Source organism: Plecotus auritus (genome assembly GCF_963455305.1).
Source record: "Plecotus auritus genome assembly, chromosome: 13".
NCBI classification, from domain to species: domain Eukaryota; kingdom Metazoa; phylum Chordata; class Mammalia; order Chiroptera; family Vespertilionidae; genus Plecotus; species Plecotus auritus.
In genome coordinates this window covers 15,716,665-15,732,062 of record NC_137779.1, presented here as the reverse complement: position 1 = coordinate 15,732,062, position 15,398 = coordinate 15,716,665, and the positions used below count along the sequence as shown (strand labels likewise).

General features: G+C 49.2%; 1 protein-coding gene across 3 annotated transcripts in view; it reads right to left on the bottom strand.

Annotated features, from left to right (window-relative positions):
- Nucleotides 1–15,398, bottom strand: part of DGCR8 (DGCR8 microprocessor complex subunit) — a 27,341-nt gene extending 11,943 nt beyond the window's left edge. The window contains exons 1-9 of one of the 3 annotated variants that reach the window (XM_080649755.1): nt 15,259–15,398; nt 10,808–11,022; nt 9,398–10,395; nt 8,800–8,959; nt 6,284–6,426; nt 5,847–6,129; nt 2,438–2,635; nt 2,075–2,176; nt 1,202–1,300 (exon numbers count right to left, since the gene is read on the bottom strand). In XM_080649755.1, the coding sequence (XP_080505881.1) occupies nt 1,202–1,300; nt 2,075–2,176; nt 2,438–2,635; nt 5,847–6,129; nt 6,284–6,426; nt 8,800–8,959; nt 9,398–10,117 (1,705 nt within the window). In that variant the 5' untranslated portion in view covers nt 10,118–10,395; nt 10,808–11,022; nt 15,259–15,398. The remainder of the gene's footprint in view (nt 1–1,201; nt 1,301–2,074; nt 2,177–2,437; nt 2,636–5,846; nt 6,130–6,283; nt 6,427–8,799; nt 8,960–9,397; nt 10,396–10,807; nt 11,023–15,258) is intronic. The other 2 variants (XM_080649756.1, XM_080649754.1) reach the window with 2 other exon arrangements.

Sequence of the window (15,398 nt, the reverse complement as noted above, 5' to 3'; positions counted from 1 at the left end):
CTTGGCTCAGTGGCTAGAGCGTGGGCCTGTGGACCCAAGGGTCCCAGTTAGATTTTGGTCAAGGGCCCGTACCTAGTTGCAGGCTTCTCCCCAGCAGGAGGCAACCAATCCATGTGTTTCTCTCACATGGATATTTCTCTCTGTCTTTCCATCTTTCTTCCATTCTTTCTAAAATCAATGGAAAAATATCCTTAGTTGAGGATTTAAAAAAAGAAAAAGTCTTTTGACAGAATTTCTCAAAAATGGACAACAGGCCTTCCTAGAGAACAGGGCGCACTGTATGAGCCCAGCACAGCCTCACAGAGGAAGGACAGACAGTAATGTATTATTCCAATTGTATTCAGCATACACCATCGAAAGAAAGCAACACCAAGGGAAATGCTAAGTCCCATGAGCAAAAACACTTAAACTGACCCAAGACCTAGTGAGACTTGAACAAAACTGACATACTTCACATTCTGTGAAGGGCAGAGCTGCTCTAGAAGACAATGGGAATGGTAGAAACCTCAAGAATCAGCCTATGGGTACCAGAGTCTGGGGTACACCAACACCTACCCTGCAATGTGGTCCACTCCTAAGAAGAGGCCAAATAGCCCTGAGCTGGGGCAAATGGCTTCTGGAAAAGAATGCCAACAACTACTAGTGCTGAGCACAAAAGTGAACAGCACATACACGGTCAAAAAGAGCAACAGGTTTTAACCAGAAAACAAGCTTTCCCCTGGATCTGCTGTGTTCAATGAGTGGCAGTCCCAAATGTGCAGTTTGAAGGACTCAGGAAATCGTCCTCACAAATGTCAAAACCACTCAAAGAGAATGCCAATAGCATGCTGACTCACCTGTTTCTCATTTCCTAGCATGCCCACATTTTGCTCCATTTAAATACAAACCCACCCTACAACATGTGCCTAGTGCAGCCCAGTCAGCTCTGTGAGTAGGGAGGAAAAGGGTGGGAGATTTCAGCCTGGCTGCCAACGAGTTAAGAAGGAACTTCCTACTTTTGTTTCTCAGGTTTTACTTTCTATATCTGAATCTTTCCCAATGAGCACATAATTTTTAAAAATCAAAATAGATAATTACAGAAATAAAATGGATTTTCCCCAACCATACCACTCCCACCCCTGTTGCTCAGCCCTCCCCAACCAAGAGGAGGGGCAAACACAGTGGGTAGCATGGGGCTCTGACATCTAAGCAGGCACATTACCAGCTTTATTCTTCGCAAGTTTTTTGCTGCTTGCAGTTCCAGATCCATAGGTCACACCATCAATGGTCACCGAGGCGCCAAAAGGCTCACTTGGGTTCTCTTAAAATTAAAATTACTGTTTTAAAACACACTTGCCAAGACATTAAAAGCCAGCGTGCACACTTGAGCGCACACACACGCACACACACACACACACACACACACACACACACACACACACACACACAATCTGCTCACACCAGCAGACAAGATGGGGCCAAGACTGCTGCTGGAAGACAGAGACCTGAGGACTCCCTGAGGCATTGAGATGGGGCTGAGATGGTCTGCAGGCAGAGAACACACCAGGAAAATTTCAAGGAAGGGGGACCACGGGATAGTGAGCTGGAGGTCAGAGGCAGAACCACGAGGAACAGGGACCAATGTCTGTGAAAGACTGACAGAGTACTGTGACGGGCAGGGACGCACAGATGTAGTGAGCCACAGAAACATGAAAAGCAATGAGTAATTCCTAGGTTCTGGCTTCCAAGGGGAAGAAAAATTGGTTTGCAAGGACGTGACAAGGATGAACAGGAGACAGCTAATGGGAAGGGTAGGCCTGAAGCTCCTTCATCCACCTCTCGGGGAGCCTGGAGACAGTGGGAGGCCTTCCTCAACGAGCAAGGAACAAAGGAAGATAAGGGAGGGTGGAGTGTGAACAATAAAAGGGGAAGCAGAGACAGTAACCCTTAGTCTGGACACGTTCCCATAAAAATGAACTGCCTATCTGCAATTTCCTTCATTTCTATCCCAACTAACAGCCAGTTCCCATCTCCCCAGCCATGATCAAAGTGAGGTGTGTGACTTTAGTACTGAGACGAGGAAGGTCAAACTTACCACATTCAAAGAAATTATAAACCGGGCGGACCTTGAGGACACGCTGCATGTACTCGTGCAGGATGCAGACCTCGGATTTCCCATTGGGGTTAATGACAAATTCTGTGACAAGAAGGACCATCTCAACAACAGTGTGAGGACCCTACTACAAGCTAGCACTTGGAACCTGGCACCATCCAAGTTACCAAGTCATTGAATTAAAGGCTCACTGCCATGAACGTGTTGGAATTCTGCATTCATAGGGTAAACATAAGCTTTCAATTAAAATGCAACTCACACGCAAAGTATACATTTTAAGAACATCAAATGAGAAATAACAATATAACCAGACTGCCAATGTTACAATTTACAAGCCCCACTCACCTTTCTTGGTGGGTGCATCTTGCACAGATAGAGTAATGAGCTTCTGATTGGCCGGCAGAATGGGCCTCTCAGACTCCGCCTGTTTCCGTTTCATTTCTCGGTTAAACTGCCGCCGCTCAGCCCAAGTTCTGAATTTCTTCACAGTAACTTGCTCAAAGTCAAAACGCTTCTCCAGATAGCTCCGAAATTCCTCAAGATCTATATAAGATTTACCAGCGAACCATATTACTAATTTTCAATGTAAGTCGTTTCCTCTGTCCAATGAATTGGACAGTGATGGGCTGCCACCAGACAGGTCCCACCATGCAATACCCACTGCTCTTTCCGTGTTCCTTTTGAAGGACATGGAAAGCAAAGAATGAGGACCCTTCATGCAGCCAGCTTTAAAAAAAATCAGATGGCCTTCAGAGCCCATCAAAACAGGTACCTAACTGCCAAAAGCAGGCAGGGGAGGGAGCCTTGTACCTACTGCCAATCTTGCTTGCTCTCCCCTCCAGCCAAGCTGGCAGCCTCCAAATTCAGTAACACACCCAGGCAGCTTAGGCCTCGATACTCAACATGCCTCTCCCCACTTGGTCCCTGGCTCAGTCCCACAGCTCATGCAGGTGCCTTGCCTCAGCTGAGTACTCTACCCCCGCACCATTCAGTGAAGTTTCCAGGGGCCTCCCACTTATACTGTTACACCTACTATTATCCCCTTCTCCCCAGGACTTCCTAGAGGTTCCCATCAGCCTCAATAGTTTCCTGCCTCCTAGCACTCAAGTGTGCCGTGGCTCATGCCCAGACCTAAGAACAATACCAGCAGAAGGTGGAGAGAGGGGTTCCGTGTAGGAAGATTGAGATGTACACTGAGATGTAGCTTTTTAAAACAAAAGGCTACAAAAAATATACTTGCACCTACTTAATTATAAACTGAAACTAGTACTTCTTTGCATACGAATGCAGAGAAGTGAGTCTGGAAGTAAGTACCAGTGGTCACCTCTCACAGGAGAATGAGGTTAGAAGTGGGAGGCAGGTGTTTTAGAAAAACAGAAACACAATCATTTACACATGCATAAAAGATAGTACAAAAAAAATAAAGCGCTGTCTCAAAGGGAGAGCTCCCTTCCAGCTAGGTCCCAGAGAAAAGCCTTGACACACCCACAGAAGACAAAGGAAGCCGGCTTGCATGAGGGAGGAAGGCAACACCAGACAGACAGGTTGAGGGGAGACTGAGATCCATTCATTGGGGGGACCCGGGGACCACTGAGACTCTGCCTTTCCCCAGATGTCCAAGGCTCTAACCAGAATGCTGTTTCTCCCCCATCCCCCAGAAGCCATCTCCCTAGCTCTTCTAAGGCTCCTTACATGGAATAGTTATGAGACAAGCCAGGCAGCAATACACACAATCAGAAATCCTGAAAAGGCAAAGTCCTCTTTGAAAAAGATTCAATCCAACCAGTGTGGCTCAGTGGTTGAGCGTCAACCCATGAACCAGGAGGTCATGGTTCAATTCCAGGTCATTCCTGGGTTGTGGGTTCAATCCCCAGTAGGGAGCATGCAGGAGGCAGCCAATCAATGATTCTCCTGCATCATTGATGTTTCTATCCCTTTCTCCCTCTCCTTTCCTCTCTCTGAAATCAATTGAAAAAACATCAAATGCCCTAACTGGTTTTGCACAGTGGGTAGAGCGTCAGCCTGCAGACTAAAGGGTCCCAGGTTCGATTCCAGTCAAGGGCACATGCCTGGGTTGCAGGCACAATCCCCAGTAGGGCAAGTGCAGGAGGCAGCTGATCAATGATTTTCTCTTATCATTGATGTTTCTCTCTCTCCCGCTCCCTTCCTCTCTGAAATCAATAAAAATAAAAAATAAATAAAGAAAAATTCAGCAGGTGGACTAAACAGTTTGCCATGACTAAAGAGACAACTAAGACTTGAATGGGTAGCCCAGCTCAAGTGGCTCACTTGGTTGAGTGTTGTCCTGTGCATCAAAGGGTTGTGGGTTCAAACCCCAGTCAGGGCACGTACTAATTGATATTTCTCTCCCTCCCTCCCACCTTCTCTCTCTAAGCATGTCCTCAGGTGAGGATTAAAAGTAATAATAGCCGAAACCGGTTTGGCTCAGTGGATAGAGCGTCGGCCTGCGGACTGAAGGGTCCCGGGTTCGATTCCGGTCAAGGGCATGTACCTTGGTTGCGGGCACATCCCCAGTGGGAGGTGTGCAGGGGGCAGCTGATCGATGTTTCTCTCTCATCGATGTTTCTAGCTCTCTATCCCTCTTCCTTCCTCTCTGTAAAATATCAATAAAATATATTTAAAAAAAAAAAAAAGTAATAATAAAAGTCCAGCCGGTGTTGCTCAGTGGTTAAGCATAGACCTATGAACCAGGAGGTCATGGTTCAATTCCTGGTCAGGGCACATGCCCAGATTTCGGGCTCCATCCGTATGGGGCCTTCAAGAGGCAACAGAGCAATGATTCTTTCTCATCATTGATGTTTCTATCTCTCTCTCCCTCTCTGAAATTAATCCTAAATAATAAAAGGCTAATGTGCAAATTGACCAAATGGCAGAATGACCAGTCGCTATGACGCACAGTGACCACCAGGGGGCAGACGCTCAATGCAGGAGCTGCCCCCTGGTGGTCAGTGCACTCCCACAGGGGGAGCGCCACTCAGCCAGAAGCTGGGCTCACAGCTGGCAAGCACAGCGATGGCAGGAGCCTCTCCCATGAGCCTAAGCTGTCAGTCCGAGATCCCCCAAGGGCTCGGGCTGCGAGAGGGCGCAGGCTAGGCTGAGGGACCCCTCCTCCCTCCCGAGTACACGAATTTTGTGCACCAGGCCTCTAGTAAAAATATATCTTTTAAAAATAATAAAAACTTTTTTAATTAAAATGTTAAAATTTGAATGGGTGAAACTAAGCTAAAAGACAGAAGTGATAGTGAAAAACACCAACACACCCCCACAATTGCAGGATTTAAGTGTGAAATGCCCACAGAATAGTGACAGTTTCCCAACAATGAGTCCGTGGATTGAAGCAGCCAGTTCTGAGTACATAAAAGATAAATCAAAATGCCACATCGAATACATCCTACTAAAAAAGCAAAACTTCAGGAAAGAACATGAAAGTGACTAGAGAAAAAGGTCAGCCTGCACTAACAGCCATCTCCATTACAGCATTGGCCACAGGGGCCCTACAGAGCCCAGGAGCAGGGGCGTGGAGTGGGACCTAGGCAGTTTCTCCAAAGAACAGGGAGATCGGCCTTTCCAGCCGTGTTGTGGGTAGACAGAGGTCCCCAGCAGTCCCTTCCTCACAGACATAACTAAGAACAGATGGTCTTCAGCAGAAAAAAGGGGACCCCACAGAATGTAGTGGTATCCCTGCAGATAGTACAAGGCAGCGAAACGGAAAGAATTCACTCTGGAGACTTACCAACTGATTCATCTTTGCACACCTCAACTTTGGCCTTCACCTGTCCCAGGGCCCCAGGGGCAGCCTCAGCCCCCAATGGGTCCTTCTCATCTGGGGGCCCTGTGTCAGCCCCCATGGAGTCAGGCTCTTCCAGGGGCAACTCCAGCTCTGCAGATCGACTGAGGGGCTTGACAGGGGACACCTCCCCACTAGGGGAAAGCTCACTGTTTTGCTCCCTTTCCTCGTTGTCCTTCATTTTCTTGTAATGCAGACAGGGGATGCTACTCAGAGGAGGATCATGTTTCTGTGGATAGTAAAATTGTAATAGATTATAAGGATGACCCCAAAAGTCTGAATTCCTATGTCTTTCACCTGCCTCAGCTTGGCTATGATGCAATGTGTGCACATTCTTATCTGCGAATTTGCAAGACTAAATTCAGGACTGATGCATCCCATACCCGTATGCTTCCTGTTCCCAAGAAGTACGGCCTGGACCAGGTGACCACCCGAGACTCTCTGTGTAGGTACACGGGGACTCCGGAGTTATGGAATGTCATGATCCACCCATCAGGCAATGGTTCTGTAGGTGGGCGGCCACGACCTGCATAGAAGAACATCCTACAATCACTTGAAAAACACAAAAACTGTCGCGATTTTTTTTTTAATTATGACATAAGGCAGATAAAAACAGTAAAATGGGCAAAATATTGAAAAGAACCTCTAGAACTAAGCAAGTAAGGAAGTGCCCCACCTCCAGACAGAGCCTATCCCAGCCCTGTCTGTTGCTTGGCACCTCCCAGCACCTCCTGGACAGCTGGTGTCAGGACAGCCCCTGGAAGGGAGTATTGCAGGTCAGAAGTGCACAAACCCTATCAGGCACTCTCCCTGGTGAACCAGGCCAAAGAGCTGCCTTACATCAAATGAAATACAAACCAAGCAATATGGGACCACAGGTGCATTCAGGCCACTCATTTATAACAATGAGTGGGCCCTGACTGGTTTGGCTCAGTGGATAGAGCGTCAGCCTTCGGACTGGGGGGGTCCCAGGTTCGATTCCAGTCAAGGGCATGTACCTTGGTTGCAGGCACATCCCCAGTGGGGGGTGTGCAGGAGGCAGCTGATCGATGTTTCTCTCTCATCGATGTTTCTAGTTTTCTATCCCTCTCCCTTCCTCTCTGTAAAAAATCAATAAAATTAAAAAAAACAAAAAAAACAATGAGTGGTCATAAAGTTGCACTGGCTGTCTGAAGAGCTCACATGCTGCTCATATGCAGTCTGTAAGCAGGAGGAGCAAGCTACAACTCCTGGGAGGGAGGCACCACTGCCAGCCAGGCTGCCAGGTGGAGAAGAATGCAGAGGGAAAGCCAGTGCCCAAGCAGGTAGGTAGAGTGGCCAGGCATACTGCTAGCCTGTGCACTGCTCAGGACGAACACAACTTTACCTGCTCAGAATGAGGCTGCTGAAACCACAGAAAGAGCACAAAGCAAACCTGCCAGAGGCACCAAGGTGAACACTGCCCCTCAACCCATTCTCGGAAGCTGAGACCCAAGTTCATCTCCGTCTGCAATCAGTGAACCCAACCTATTCCAACCACTAGTCAACATGGGCAGACACACACCTGCCCACCACCGACACATCCACTACATTGCCAGAGGAGACTGCATACAACCTACCCCTCAATTTCCTCCCATCACACCTCATCACCTTCTGTACCATGCACCTCGGACTAAGGTGTCACCTGTCTGCCCACCTGAGTCCCCATGCATCTCTTCAGCCCCTCTGTTATCCAAATGCCCAGCCCTACATCTCCACCTGAACACTCAGAGGTGTCGTCAGGACAGAAACTGACAGACTCCTCTCAGACTGGCACTGCATTGGCAAAGCAGCTGCGCAAACAAAACTCTGGATGTCTCCCTACTGCTGTCCACCCTGTCCTCAAATCCAAGTGTAAATCCTACTGCCTGCACCTTTAGAATACCTCCACCTGTACACCGGGACCTCCCACCCTGCCTATCTGAAATACACATGCCATGCTACAGCCACAGGAGCTGTACTTTTAGATAAAAATTGTGTAACAATATGTCTGCTTTTTTTCTCCCTCCAGCTACAAAGATCCATTTTTTCCAAGTTATCAGCATCCTTTTAATCTTTAAAAATGTAACATATTTCTAAATCTGTTTTAAAAACCAGCCGTGGCCGGGGTATCTCAGTGGTTAGAGCACCATCTCGCACACCAAAGGGTCCTGGGTTTGATTCGAGGTCAAGGGCTCATACCTGGGTTTCAGGTTTGCTCCTCACCCAATGTCCGGGCGAGTGCAGGAGGCAACCAGTTGATGTGTCTCTCTCATATTGATGTTTCTCACTCTCTCTACCCCCCTCCCTCTTTCCCTCCCTTCTATTCTCTCTGAAAAATGATGGAAAAAATATCCTCGGGTGAGAATTAAATATAAACAAAAAAACACCCCACAAATCATTAGATTTAGCATTTTTATTGAGAGCAATTATGCTACAATAAGATTTATTCTACTATATTTTGTTTTGAACACCTGCTTGCTTCTAATGACTTCTCCCAAGAGCAACAGAGTCTAGAACTTGGACCTTGACTTTCACCTACCACCATGCTGAGCACCCACCTCTGGCCTCGACCTCCACACACACTGGTTGCCTGTCTTGTCATCTCCCAGAACACACCAATGTCCCCTCCCCAGGGGTCCACTCCCCACGCCATCAGAAGTCCCTTCCCAGTTCCTCTGCAAGACACTAGCTTCTCTGTGGTTTCCACAGCATACACCATGATCTGCACCTGGGTGGTAGTGCTTCTGGGTGTGTCCTTGTTTCTTGTTTGTTTCCCCTTCATCAGACATGATTACCTTGCCCTCAAAAGCGTGCCGAGACTGTCATCTGGTATCCAAAAACCTCTCAAACCTGCTCTTCCGCTGCCCTGCAAACACTCACTCCTTTTTACCCAACTTACTTTTGAGCACTGTTTTAATCTTGGTCATCATTGGCTGCACACTTGTCTCTCCATCCGATGGATGGTCGCTGTCTCCTCCATATTTCTCATCCACTCTCCTCTTTTTGGGAGCACAAAGGCCCTCTTCCAACAGAGCATCAACGTCGTTGTCAAAATCATCCTGCAAAATATACTGTTCAGACACTACAGCCCCGGCACCTACATTCCTGCACCACAGGCAAGTTTAACAACACTAGTGAGAACGGACACAGAAATGAGGCACTCTCGATGGGACCTAGATGTGCCTTTATGGTATATGATCATCTGAAAAACAAATGGGACCAAAAAAACCCGAAGCCAAAAGGCTTGGTCCAGGCACACACACCATCAATCAGGGAGCACATCTCAGCAGCACTTTCCAACTCAGGTTGGTAAAAGGCTGACGTGTCAGCCAAACTTTTCATTAGTTTAAAAATGTGGACTCTTTAAAGCTATCCCTTTTCCACCTCATATGGACAGTTTTTCTCTGCAACATCAGCTTACAAAAGATGCTGCTGTTCCCAAACACCTCTCTTTGGGTTTTGTTAAGAGGACTCCAAAGGAGAGGTCACCGACATACCTCGTAGGAGAAATTCAAGGCCTCTTCATCCACTCTGTCTCTTTGCACGATTGCTTTAGCCGTGAACCCGCCTGCTCCTTCTTCATCTAGCTCCAAATTGTCAGTAAAATCTTCTAACTCATCGAGCACTGCATACTCCACTCTCTTTTCCTGATCCAGATCATTCTCCTCATCCTTCTTATCAGCACTCTCACCCCCTATGCCTACCCCATTACCAACACTCCCGCCAAAGGGACAAGCATGCATGTCTCCACTGACAGGGCTAAGGGCCAGACTGCACTCTGCGCGAGCGTCGCGCTCCACTCCTGTGTACAGCACCTTCCTGTCCTTACTCCTGCAGCTCTCGGTAAAGCTCACACTAATCTTTACATCCTTAAGCAACTTAAGGTCAGGGGAGAACTTCCGGACCGCAGGTGCGTGCCGGGCGGTGCGCGGGCTGTAGCCACTACAGTTCGGGTCTATGAGGAGACGGGCTTTAGAGAAGGATCCTTTGGAGAGAAGAGAAGCTCCGTAGAAGTTGAGTGGGTCCTCAGCAGGGGGTTCGGCCTGTCCATCACCACCAGAGCCAACGTCCATTACCTCTGCATCACTGGACGTTTGCAGGGGAGGTGGTGGAGACTGTTCACGGGGCAGCGCTTGGAGGGGGCAAGCACGTTTCTCCATCACCACTTCTCCTGCGGGCTCACGCGGGAGAGGAGAGGGACTCTCATATGTCTCCATAGTAAAAATGTTTAAGACTATTTTAAAAGACCAGTTTTTAAAAACCTTACATAAATCTATACTGCTAACATGCACAAGTCCGTCGAGACCCGGTGCCGTCCTGCCCGCGCTGCACACACTGGCGGCTTAGTCAAGCTGGCCACATTGCTCTTTTCATTAATGTAGACAGCTTTTAGAACCACTGCCTCAATTATTGGAAATCACAATGCACTCAGCTTAAATGACTGACGACTAAGCGAGTCTGTCTTCATGCCAAAGTGGCACCTTTCTTCTTCTACCTGCAAAGAGATTTAAAAACATCGTCACAAATGACAGAAACCTTCCGCTTCCCTGGTACCAACAGTCAAGTGCTTTTAACAGTATAGCAAAAAAAAATACTGCCTAAGAGAACCTTTTAAGCTTTAAAACAAACTACCTTTACTTTATTTCTTTATAACCTAAATGATAGTAAGCCCAAGTTAAATATTTTATTAATTGTCCACTGCAGTTCCTATTTCAGAAGCATAAAAACAGTATTTAATCTTAAGGCTCAAAAGGATTAAAAAAAATATCTACACTAAACTGCACCGCAGCATTCTACTAACTCAGTTTATTAGGTAAGCAAGCACGTGGTGTAAGGCTGCCCTTTCCAGAGCACACATAAGGTGTGTGGCCTCCCTCCGGCCATCAGAGCAACATCAATCTACTCACCTGCTAGGGCTGGGTCAGTCAGAGGGTGAGCGCGAGACCCTCAGCTCAACTCTGCAGCACTAGGGCCTCAGAGGTACGGCCGGGCACTCTGCTACCCTGGAACCCCAGGGCTCTCCTGGGCCCACAAGGTGGCACGTGGACCGGGACAGTGATGCAGCGTGCTGAAGTCGCCAGAGGTGGCGTGGTTCTGTTCCCAGTAGAGGAAGGGGTGGTGGCTGTGGGAAGGGAGCCAGGCCAGGGTTGGTGGGGCAGCTGCAGGAGACAGCTGGAGCCAAGGCACAGGGAGTTCTAGGTACCATCTGGAGCCTGGCTCCATCCTGGGGGCAATGAGGAGCCACACAGGGTGAGTTGACTCCCATGCCACAGTTTAATCCTGATTTGAGAAAAGAGGCTAACCACTGCACCAGGCACAGTCCCTGTGCCCAAGGGATAGGAGTCCTCTAGGCCAGAGGGCCAAGGCGTGAAAGAAGAACAGGAGCCTTCAGGAACAGTGAAGACACCATACTAACCACTCTGCTGACTGGGTAGAGGTGGAGAGCACAAACAAGAGGGAACTGAAAGCAAATGAGGCTTTCCCTGGAGGGACGCATGTGTTTCAGCATTCGGGCAGGAGCCCTGTCCAACAGGTGCTGAGGTCACCGCTCTGGAACTAACTGGTCCTGAGAATACGGGCCAGAACATTCGAGAGGTGGTAGTCGTCAAAGCCACAGAAGAAAGGCTGCCCAGAGAGGGAACACAGACCAAGAACAAGGTTGAGGACGCAGCTCTGAGAAGCTTCACTCCAGAGGAAGCATGACAAAAGGACTGATATAAGGCTGAGAAGGCAGCTCAGAGGGGCAATCCAAAACCCAGAGGTCTGCAGGAGGCCTGAGCATCAGAGCAAAGCACATGCAGGCGCATACACCGTGCAGACAGACACACACATAAATATGCCATGCACACGGTGCAGATACGCACATGCATGCCTATATATGCACAGGGCAGTATGACTGGTTGCATAGACAGGAATCAGCAGACAGCACATGTTTAAAAAGTTTGTGGTGAAGGGACAGAGTATGGTATTTTGAAGATGGCACAACATAAACACCAGAGACTTCTTTAATCAAGTCCTTGAACAAATACTGGCTGTCTACTCTGAGGAAGGCACTACCAAAGAGACAAGGAAGGTTCTCACCACCTCGACACAGGTGGAAGGGCAATGATCACCATTGCTGTCACTCTATTTCCAAGATTCTAAGATGTCCTTACTGTTCTGGTTTCAATGGTAATTTAACACAATACCTCCCCAGAGATGTGTCTGTCAAAGGTGCTAAGGATGAAGGAAATGCAACACATAGATTAGGACAGATAGACTTGAACTGCAAGTAAACACTGAGGAGGCTGCAACCAGAGGCACCAGGAACACTGATTAGAGTAAGACCAGTTTCCTGGCAACCAAGAAAGATCATTTTAAGAGAAGGACAAGCAGGTCAGCATGCCCAGTGCTACAGAACACAGATCAGACCAGGATCAAACCCCTCAGAACCTGGCAGGTCTGTCCAGACTCGAGCTAGGGCCAAATGTGACTCTTGAGGCCAAAAAAAAAACACAAAAAACTAAAATGAAGAAGACATAAGGAGATGGGGGGATTGAGGACAAATGGCTATAGGAGAGGGGATGCCTACTACCATATTAAAAGGCTAAGAAGCAGCCATGTAGAAGCACAAAGCAAAGATGACAATGATAATAACTGAAGGGGGCCTTGAAGAGGTGCATAGGGTGAGGTTGGAGAGCTGTAGAGAGAAAGTGTGTGCTCCTTGAAAGATCAGGAAAACCTGCCCAGCCCAAGGAGGCAGCAGCTCAAGGCGCAAAGCCCCATAGTGGGGCAGTTCTGAACAAGTTCCTTACTTTCCCTCGGCAAGCTTTCACTACTCATTCAGCGAGTGTTTGCCGAACACCTGCAATGTGGCACACACCCACTATCCTAGATGCTGAGGACACCAGACAGACAAAATCCCTGCCCCACAGAGCTCACGTTTTAGCAGGAAATGGTCAAGTAACAACTAAGAAAAACTGGTAAGTGCTCAAGAGAAAATAAAGCAAGGAATTGAGAAAGGGGAGGCAGCTTCAGAAACAATGGACAGTAAAGACCTCACAACCATTGTCCATCTGAAGGTAAGGAGAGTGTCAGGTGGGTAGTGGGAGTGTGAGGAGGGGACATTCCAAGCACACAAAGAACAAGGCCCTGGGGTAGGAGTGTGGTGTAGCAGGTGAGAGCAGTGTGCTGAGGGGAAATGAGAGGAGGCCAAATTTGTGAGAGCAAGCAAGACCAAGACTCTGGCTCTTATCCTTGAGATGGGCCACTGGACAGGAAAGTCCAAGCAGTGAGGTCACATGATCCAAGGACAGCAGTGGCAGCCAATTCTCAGCTGGACCCTTCTCTAAGCCCTTCATGAATTTATATTCGCCAGTGCTCACACAGCACTGAGAAAGGTTAAGCAACTTGCTCAAGGTCACACAGCTAGAAAGTGGCGGAGCTGTTTTACCACCCAGACAAGCTGGCTCCAATCTGAACTGCCTCAGTTTTACAATATCTTGCAATGTAAAAGAATCATGAGGAGAGGGGCAAGGGTGAGAGCAAAAAGAAGAATTAAGAGGCTTATTACCAAACTTAAACCGGAGGTGATGATAAATGGTCCTGAAGGTTGTATGGAGGCCTGAGAAGAATCCAGGTGGCTCCCAACTCAAGAACAGAGCTGTCATGAACTGAGGTGGTGAAGGCAGAATGAGGAGTGTTTTGGTGTAAAGATCGGGTGTTTAGCCCTAACTGGTTTGGCTCAGTGGATAGAGCGTCGGCCTGCGGACTGAAGGGTCCCAGGTTCGATTCCAGTCAAGGGCATGTACCTTGGTTGCGGGCATATCCCCAGTGGGGGGTGTGCAGGAGGCAACTGATCAATGTTTCTAGTTCTCTATCCTTCTCCCTTCCTCTCTGTGAAAAATCAATAAAACATATATTTTTTTTAAAGATCGGGTGTTTAAGTTTGCACATGACTACTTAGCATCAAAGTAACACAGAGATGTGGAAGAGGCAGCCAGAAAGCTGAGGCTGCAGCTCAGATGGCAGGCTGGGGCTGGAGATGGAGATGTCAAGGAGAGATGGCATTAAAGCCAGGAGGCTGGATGAGATCACCACGGAGGGGAGGGCAACTACAAAACAGGCCATGACTGGGCAAACCAGTCAGATGTTTGCTACCCCCAAGGCCATGGTTAAACTATAAAACAACATTTGGGAACTGTCCCACACAGTGCCTGACCATAGAGAACTCAAAGGATGGTTCATCCTGCCACGGGCCTCACCAGTGCTTCAGCTGCTTGAACACATGCAAATCTTGCTTGCCAAGTGGACAGTAAGCCAGCAGCAGACTTAAAGCAGGCTTCCCTGAATCCCTGACACGGGGATAAAACCAACACACTTGGACAGCACCCTTCGCTTACTGGGCTGGCATGGAGGCACAGCTGTGATAGTTACAATGCTGTGGCTGCTGCCTTTAGGTCAAGCCTCTCCTGCTGCGGCTTCCCGCCCAACCCAGCAGCAGTATGACCTCATCCATTCCTTTTGTCATCCTCCAATGGGCCTCATCCTGTACTCACAGGCAGCACCACCGACTGACCATTCACTCCCTTTGGTGAGCGAAGGCCCCTGAGGGGGTTGCCCAAAGCCCGGTGACTGAGAAGTCCATTCTGCTGCCAGGAAACGGCGGGTCCCGTCCTAGTGGTTGGCCTCACAGTCACCAGTACTAGACTGGACTGCCGAGCATCGAGCATCGGGTAACATGGTACATGCAAGCATGCAACAACGGTAAATCAAATTCCTACCATGAGCAACCCAAGTCCATGAGATACTTGACAGATATCACTGTCAACAGGTTGCCACCTGACATTTATTTCTACCACGATCATTGTTATAATAAAACCACATCCAGAGTATCTATGTGATACTCAACCCATGAGTATTAGTGGAGAAAAAGACTTGGGCGACTTCTCAGATTTCCCGCAGGGTCCTAAGCAAGCACTACCATGTTCATACCTTTCCCGCCTGAAAGCGATGCTAAGGCTTCGGGCCCACAGGGTGAGGGGTTTCTTTACACTCGGACTGTTAACCCGGGAGGAAAGCGACCGACCTCGGCGCCACCTGGTCCCGGGGCCCGCCCCCCAACCGCAGAAACTCACCGTCCCACTCCCCCGCCGGGAGGGACCCAGCCCCACGCTCTCCCAGGCCCTCGTCCCTAATACTTCACAAAGGCCAAGACTCCGCGTGGCCAGGCCCGCCTCACGCACACCCGCCCCGCCCCGCCCCGCCCCTCCGTGCCTCCCGGCCCGCGGCCCACCGCCCGAGAGAGTTAAGGGCGCACCCTCGCGCAGGCCGCAGCGCCCGCCCGGCCCGCGGGGCGCCCTTCGCGCCCAGCACCTACCTATGGCGCCCGCGGCCTGCCCGAGCTGCCCGCAGCCCGACCACAATAGGGAGACCCTCACGGCCCGGCCGCCGCCGCCAACCAGAAAGGCCACCCAGGCTCTCCCCGGTCGGCGGGACCCGCCTGCCGCGCGGGCGAGC